Source organism: Primulina tabacum, chromosome 6, assembly GCF_025594145.1.
Source record: "Primulina tabacum isolate GXHZ01 chromosome 6, ASM2559414v2, whole genome shotgun sequence".
Taxonomy (NCBI): domain Eukaryota; kingdom Viridiplantae; phylum Streptophyta; class Magnoliopsida; order Lamiales; family Gesneriaceae; genus Primulina; species Primulina tabacum.
This window is the reverse complement of record NC_134555.1, coordinates 36,350,705-36,359,432: the sequence shown is the minus strand read 5'-3', so window position 1 is coordinate 36,359,432 and position 8,728 is coordinate 36,350,705. Positions and strand designations below refer to the sequence as shown.

The following is an 8,728-nucleotide window of genomic DNA, read 5'->3' as shown; positions in this document are numbered from 1 at the left end:
TAATAATTATAATATTTTATTTGGTAATATCACTGTTATACTTTTATTAGGTTTATTATTAGATATTAATTATTGATGTTCTATTTATTGTTACTATTCTTTTATAAACAATAATATTATTGACATTATATATATTATTTATTTTTATTTTTATTTTTATTAATCTTGAATTAATTATTAATAGTATTGTTGTTTTTACCATTATTATGGTTATTATGACGATGATGATTATTATTAAATGGTAATTACTTTCATTATTATTTTAATTATTTATATATTGTAATTATATTTATTATATTTAATTATTAAATATTAATTATTATGATTATTTTTATTGTAATTATAAAATTATTATATTTAAAATTATTGATAATTAAAATTATAAATTTTTATTAATTTTATTAATTATTATTATTATTAAAAAATAAGTGATAAATATTTATTATCTAAAGATTTCAAAATATAAAAATGAAACACACGCACATATCTATAATATATATACTATCTATACTATCTATACTATATTATTAAGTGTGATACCCTTAAAGTAACTACTTTAGAGGATATCAAATGATTTAATTTCTAATTACACTTCTTATCTACTAAAATCTCCTCAAGTCTCTCCATATTTTACATAAAAAAAATCTAAACAAAACTTCTCTTTTTAAATCAAACAGCTCTTTTAAATTGAAAATAATTTTGTGTTAATTATTAGATTTATTTGATCAAATTAAAAATAATAATAACACATGCAACGCGTGTACATCTTTTAGTAGTATATATAAATGTTGGGATAATGAGAATGAGTAAACCCAACCAAGAGAGTAGGAATAGACATTTCCATTATTGGAATTACTGGAATGAGTGTTCAAATTCAAAAGGCTATAACCAAGCAAAATAATGAAATGATCTAGAAATATATATTGGAAAAAACTTGGTTGAAACGTTGATTTATAAAGTTGATATGAACCAGATATGCAATATTAGACAAAAACACATGTTATAGTCATTAAAGTGTATGAAAATTTTGCCAAAAAAAAAAAAAAAAAAAGACAAAAACTCGTCTATACTATAGGAGAAAGACAAAAATCCCTGAAAAATGAGGAGCGGAGATATATATAAGCAACTAGAGGCATTTTTTTTTAAAGACGGCAAACTTACATTTTAATTTTTTATCAAATCGAGCTCTGACTTCATAAGCGTACCGAATTATCTTAAACAAGTTTTTTATCAAGTCGAGCTCTGAGTAATTACGACATACCATAAAAACACGTGAAATCAAAAGGTGCAACGTGGGTCTGCAATTTGCACTTTCGATTAAAATATTAATTTAATTAATAATGTGATACGTTGATACAAAGTATAATTACCAATTTTTTATACTAAAACTTGACTTGTCTTAAAAACATTAATAAAAATATTGACTTAAAAAAATCTTTTAATAAAAAAAATCGATTTTAATTGTACGCATTAGACACTAAATATTAATTTTTAATAGTATCATGGCTAGTTTTTTTTTTTCAAGCAAATCCTTAATGCACGTAATTAATACAAAAGTAAAGCAATCTAAATAAAAACCAGAACTCACAACTCAAATACTTCATGTTCATGATGTTGCATCCTTCTATTAACAAAATACATCAGATACCACTCATGTTGCTCGATTCAAATAAAAAAAAATCTCTAGTCAAACTTGATCCAGCCAATTAGACTGTTCCAGTCCTAGTCATGATTTTTTTTTTTTTTTAGGACTACAAATTAGAAAATTTGCTTAAAATAAAGTATAAAATGCCGAGATGTTTCGGAAATATCTATACTGAATATCTATACTATTCTATCAAGTGTGACACACTTAGAGTAACTAACTTTGGTGTCATGGTCTGTTTTACTAATTATATATATTAATAAAATGTTCGAATTTTAATGCATGTTATATGTAGTTCAACGGATAGAGTCATTGTTTCTTAAACTTTAGGTTATAAGTTCAATTCTCATTGAAATCAATTTTTTATTCTTTTTATTTTTCAATTTATTTTTTAATTTATATATCAAAATTACAATGTAGTCGCTCGCTATTTCTTACAGTTATATTTTGATCCTCATTTAAATATAAATCAAATGAATTATAAAAAATATTATACAAACACGCAACGCGTGCGTCGGTGCACTAGTACTAATGGTGTACAGCTCTATCAAACGAGCACTTTTCTTCTATTTAGTGACAGATTTTGACGCCTGAAAACACCCGGCAACATGAGAAATATTCATAGGGGGGAAAAAAAACAATGCTTGAACATATGCATCGGAGTACAAGTCCATCGTTCAACGTTCAGTAGCCAAATAAGAGGAGGTACTCTACTTCCAGAGCTTCCTCAAGGACATGTTTTTGTCAGTTTCCTTCTTCATGACCTTCGCAACAGCCATTTCAAAGTCTTCTTGAGTAACATGAACCCTCCGCTCTCTTAGAGCAAACATACCAGCTTCTGTGCAGACGGCCTGCCAATGTAACAGATTCTTAGGTAATGTTTGTTCATCTTTAAGGGTTAAAAATTATGTCCTAAAAGTACATTTTCAACTCGTTTTCGCATTTCTAAATGTGATCACTATTTTATGTTAAAAAAAATTTCGTTGCCACTACCACTGATTTTCTATTATCTTAAATTCTAGCAAAACATATTATATTGTTCAATTTCAAACTACTACATAGTATCTAAAAAACTATATACCCCAGCACATCAATATCCGCAGGAGCAAGAGTATCATTCCAAAAACATAAGCAACATACTTTAAATTCCCCCATTCATTTCCCAAATATACATTTTCAGGAAACATGTCTACCAAGACCACAAAGATAACCAAACGTATCCTTACAGAACTTTTATCACAAACATACATACGAGAAGAAAGGACTTTCTGTACACGAAAAGGGTAACTTCTCATTATAAGTTTTAAAACAAGCATACGGGAGATCCATAAGAACTATAAGACCAAACAATACATTTAAGCCAATGCTTTAATCAAAGAAGCACACAGACGCCTGATTTCTCATCCATAGAAGCCAAAACATTAGAGAATATATTTATTGCAACATGGTGTATGTTGTACACATGTTTCAGACTTCTTTTACTTGGTATAGCAAATACACATCATATTGTAGTCGAGAAATACTCAGACGAAGCCAAGAATTTGCAATTATACGACCCAATTGTGCGACAAAAAAAGTATGACCCAAAACTTTTATATTGTTAGGGTAATTGAAGAGAAAAACTATATTATAAGGAATTGATGACTTCAAGGGCATTGAATATACTAAGATTAATTTTCTAAAAATGTCGGCATACCTTGAGTTCTGCACCAGATGCGCCGTTCATTTTCTCAGCAATCTTCTTCAGATCAATTCCACGCATCATGTTCATTTTCCTCGAATGTATCTTCAATATGTCAAATCGGGACTGGAAAAGAAATCAAGTTAGCTGTGTGGAAGTCATATGGGATAAGCGACAAATGACAATGTACCAATAAAAACAAAATTAGCAGTTGAAAGAAACCTGCAATATAAGTTTCAAGGATAATCGAAATGCACGGGATAAAGTATAAACAAAGTATATGATGTTAACCACTGACAACTGAACAGAAGATTTCTAGGAATAATTGCTGAATTCAAACAACATACATCCTCATTCGGATTTGGGAACTCAATTTTCCTATCAATTCTTCCAGGCCGAAGTAGAGCTTGGTCCAGAATGTCGATTCTATTAGTAGCCATCAGTACCTGCATAAATCAACCACAGATAAAATATCATGAACAACTCCAATGTTATAATGTAGCTATATCAAATTCACAATAATTTTATGGCATGTCAAAAAAGAAAAACAACAGCAGGAGGATAAGTATTCGACTGAAACACACTTGGACATACTTTTATCTTATTAGATGCTTCGAAACCATCAAGCTGGTTGAGTAGCTCCAACATAGTCCTCTGAACTTCACTATCCCCATTGCCGCTTCCAGATTCCATGCGAGCAGATCCTATGCTATCAATTTCATCCATGAAGATAATAGATGGAGCATGCTCTCTGTCAAAAATTAAAATAACTAGGTATATGTTAGAGGAAAAATTCATAAATATTGTCTATGTATTCACTATATCAATGAAAAAACGTAAGAAAATTAAGAAGAATGTTAGCAAATTAATCATATACAAATGATGCTCTCCATGTTGAACAAACCTGGCCATCACAAAAAGCTCTCTCACCATCCTAGAGCCTTCTCCAATATACTTTTGTACTAATTCTGAGCCTGAGACTCGGATAAAAGTGCAGTCGGTATGATGAGCCACTGCCCTTGCCAGAAGCGTTTTACCAGTGCCAGGAGGTCCATACAGCAAGACTCCCTTCAGCAAATGAAGGAGATAAAAAGATTAATAAATGCTTAAAAACTGTTGAAAGAACTGTAAACCAATTGCTAATGGTACCTTAGGCTGAGCAATTCCCAGACTCTCAAACAATTCAGGATGTTTGATAGGGAGTTCAATCACCTATACAAATAAAAGAGGCAGGGGATGAAAACAACTTAAATAATCAGATGCAACATCACTTTAAGCAATAGTTCTCAACTGCAGAAATTACTAAGAGTACCAGCTCTCACTTGAAAAGACCTTATTTTCAGCCTTGGGAATGTAAGTAAACCTACTCAGTTTGATTCTACCATTTGAGTTTAGATAAATACTAAAAGAATTAACAAACAAAAATGCAAAGATGAGAATCTTGCTTCCTTCAAAACACAAATAAGGTTTTGCATGTGCTACAAGTAAACATCAATCTTCAACCTCTCACCCAAACCAAAATTCTATTTTCATTCCTATTAAAGGAATGATCAACCATGAAGTACTTCCTCCAGAATGAATAAAAACTAAGATGATAAACAAATTTATCAAAATATTCTTAATGCGTATCGACTTTTTACACTTCACTTTAAAAAGGTTTCCTCATTGTCTTCTATGGACCAACAAAATCATTTTCTAAAAAAGAAAAAAATATGAAAAAAAGTGAAATGTCAATAGAAATAAAGTGGTTGAAATCAAATATTGGACTCACGTGCCTCTTAAAAAAGAGAGAAACACTTAAAAATAAATCAAATCAAAACATGAAAATGCAATTCCTCAATCAGAAGTTTAGAAAGAGAATTATTTTACTGACAATAACATATCCGTAACATGATACTTTCAATATAAATCAACAGAAAAAAGAGAATTTGAAGAAAACCTCCTTTATCTCTTTAATTTGCTGGTCAAGACCACCAATCATGTCATAAGTGGAGTCCGGAACTTTCTCTACTTTCATGAGGTTCACCAATGGATCAACTTTACTTGGAAGAATCAAGTGGAGCACATAGCTATCATTTCGTAAAGCAACCCTTGTTGACGGTGTGATCTTAGTGATATCAATGTTCTTGTCAATGTCAACAACATACTTCCCCTCAGGATGGACCTGAGAAAAAAAAACCAAAAGCATCAATTATTAATGTAAATCTGGCAGACTTAAGAAGTTAAATCGCCTTCACAAATTTATAATATAACCGTGACGTGGCGTAAACCCGGGGTTAAGACAAAAATTCTATAACTGAAACAAAGCTAGATGGTCCTCTTTCTACCCTCGCTAAAGTATAAAAATAACGGCTTATCCTCTTTCAATTTCATTTATGTTTCGGTCAGAATTCAATGGCCACTTTCCCAACCTGAAGACCCGAGTATGGATCAACGATTACATTTTATGAACTGATTTGTCGACTTCAAGGCACTCAGCGAGAGAGAGAAATATTGGAGGGATTCTGTTAAAATAAATTTGCCTCTCTACTCTGTTAAACATCACCTCAGGTGCTTCTTGTGCCCCTTAGATTTATGAGGAAATAAATACATGGGCTTGTTCGAACTTTTTGATAAGAGCTCCAATTCACATCGAATGACGATCATTTTCGAGGTGGACTGGAGGACTCACAAGAAAAATGCAACCAGACTAAAATTATGGTTAAAATAAACATAAACCAACCATTCTGCTTCAATTGGACATTGGATGAAATTAGAATCGGGGAACGTAAGATCGGAAAGAGTGAAAGCTGCTGCAAAGCCCCAACCCATGATTTATAGAATGCTGTTAACAGACAAAAATACCACAAACCTTGACAAGAACCTTTGATTTCCCCATGACTTTGACAACTTCACCAACATAAGATCCAGGTTCTTGAAGGAGCTGCAACTCTTCCTTCAGTGATCTCACTAAACACCAAAGATGTTTTTATTTAGAATATCTTCAGCACCACAAATTATCCATGACATACTTTTTGTGCGTAAACAATTGTTTTCTCCCATAATCTTGAGTCACCTTTGCCATGCTAATTTAAATTGATTCCACTCCTTCAATCCGAATTAATCAAGACATAAGAGAAATAGGGTAGCATGCTACCAATTCGCAAGTATAAGTATATTGTTTCCACAAAGAGTTGACACATACAGGCAAAAAGTAATGCAGAAACGGCTTCTGTCAACAGATGAAGAATCTCACCATATAACATCGAGGACCTATACCAGTACTTCTTGAATCAATGAGTTATAACATCATGCTAAAATCTCCCTATCGTTCCATGCGACAACAACAACCTGACTTCAAAATTACAATTTTTTTAAAAACTCCTACTGCATCAAACACTCGCCCACATTCGCATATAAAACATCCGTAGCCAAAGAAATCCTAGACATTTATCTGGAATCGATTTTACTATTATAACTGTAAGTATCATAATAATGAAATTATACCGTAAATTCAACTAATCCCATAAAGTAAAATAAAGGTATAAGAAAATCCTAGGTCTGAGACAGAAATGATACGAAAGAACAAATCCTCATTAAATTCACAAAAGAAGACCTCGGGCATTAAGGTCGTTGCGCTGCGCTTCGAGACGCTGGAGATCGTGGTCTTTCTGACGAACCAGAAGCTGCATATCCTGTATACGTTGCTGATAGTATTGCCGGAGCCCCTCACCGCCGCCAGCCCCTGTACCAGCTTGCTGGTGATGCTGCTTCGATTTCTCCGCCGTTCGAGTCTCTATCGCCGCCGTCGCCATTCTCTATGATCAATTAGTAGCTGCAGATTCTTTACGCAACGATATTTTCTCTCTCGGACCGTCGCCGCTTATGGTGTGTTTTCCGGGCAATTTTGGCAGATATCACTCAGCAACGTGATATTTATAAAACTAACATTTATTTTTGAAATGTCTATTTTACCCTTATTTTAAATATTTTAAAATCTTTTTTTTTTCTTTTAATCCTAAACTAATATTTTCTTTTTTTGGACTGCTCATTTGTTCTTCTTATTTTGCCTACTGTTACTAATCTAAGCTTTACCAAAGACAGAAAAAACAGACTCATGAGTTCTTCCGCGGTTGAAATTATTTAGTTATTTGTTATACATTTTATTTATTTGTTTTATATTTTATAGTGAGTTTTTAATTATTTGTTTTACATTCCATGGATTTCATGATTTAGTTATTTGTTTCATAGATAAGAAATTACGAAATTAAACATAGTGTGAAATAAGCCATAGATGATTTAGGGCGACCGAATGACGACTAGGAGCGATCGAATGATTATTGAGTAATATAACAAAAATAAAGTAAGCAAACTCGTGTTTTATATCTTATTTACTATATTATGGTACGTTGTCATGGATAAGAAATTACTAAATTAAACATAGTGTGAAATAAAGCAAAAATGACTCAGGGAGACCGAATGGCGACTGGAAGCGACTGAGTTATATAGTAAAAAATAGTGAGCAATTTCATGTTTTATATGCTACTTAATATATTATGATATATTTTTATGGATAAGAGATTATAAAATGAAAATAGTGTGAAAAAAGCTAAAAAGCGATTGAGAGCGACTGAATGACGATTGAGTGATATGGTAAAAACAAAGTGAGCAAATTCGTGTTTTATATCATATTTACTATATTATGGTACGTTTTCATGGATAAGAAATTACGAAATTAAACATAGTGTAAAATAAGGCAAAAATGACTGAGGGCGACCGAATGGCGACTGGGAGCAACCGAATGACGACTGAGTTACATAGTAAAAAATAGTGAGCAAGTTCATGTTTTATATGCTACTTAATATATTATAATATATTTTTATGAATAAGAGATTATAAAATGAAAAATAGTGTGAAATAAGCTAAAAAAGCGATTGAGGGCGACCGAATGACGATTGAGTGATATGGTAAAAACAAAGTGAGCGAATTCGTATTTTATATCTTATTTACTATATTATGGTACGTTTTCATGGATAAGAAATTACGAAATTAAACATAGCGTGTAATAAGGCAAAAATGACTGAGGGCAACCGAATGACGACCGAGTTATATAGTAAAAAATAATGAGCAAATTCATGTTTTATATGCTACTTAATATATTATGATATATTTTTATGGATAAGAGATTATAAAATGAAAAATAGTGTGAAATAAACTAAAAATCGAATGAGAGCGACCGAATATCGATTGAGTGATATGGTAAAAACAAAGTGACCAAATTCGTGTTTTATATCCTATTTACTATATTATGATACGTTTTTATGGATAAGAAATTACGAAATTAAATATAACGTGAAATAAGGCAAAAATGACTGAGGGCGACCGAATGGCGACTGGGAGCAACCGAATGGCGACTGAGTTAT

General features: G+C 31.6%; 1 protein-coding gene across 1 annotated transcript; it reads right to left on the bottom strand.

Annotated features, from left to right (window-relative positions):
• Positions 1-2,254: 2,254 nt before the first annotated feature.
• Positions 2,255-7,200, bottom strand: LOC142549298 (26S proteasome regulatory subunit 8 homolog A). The gene is made up of 9 exons (XM_075658163.1): positions 6,922-7,200; positions 6,178-6,275; positions 5,266-5,490; positions 4,476-4,538; positions 4,231-4,394; positions 3,921-4,077; positions 3,674-3,772; positions 3,342-3,452; positions 2,255-2,496 (listed from the first exon to the last, which is right to left on the bottom strand). Exons 1-9 carry the CDS (start codon positions 7,118-7,120, stop codon positions 2,356-2,358), a joined length of 1,257 nt encoding a protein of 418 aa, XP_075514278.1. The 5' UTR covers positions 7,121-7,200; the 3' UTR covers positions 2,255-2,355.
• Between the last annotated feature and the right edge of the window lie 1,528 nt (positions 7,201-8,728).

Coding starts and splice junctions, on each gene's coding strand:
- LOC142549298 (XM_075658163.1), bottom strand. CDS start 7,120: ATGGCGACGGCGGCGATAGAGACTCGAACGGCGGAGAAATCGAAGCAG. Junction 6,276..6,921: donor CAACGACCTTAATGCCCGAG/GTCTTCTTTTGT, acceptor TTTGGTGTTTAG/TGAGATCACTGAAGGAAGAG. Junction 2,497..3,341: donor CATCTGGTGCAGAACTCAAG/GTATGCCGACAT, acceptor TTACATTGGCAG/GCCGTCTGCACAGAAGCTGG.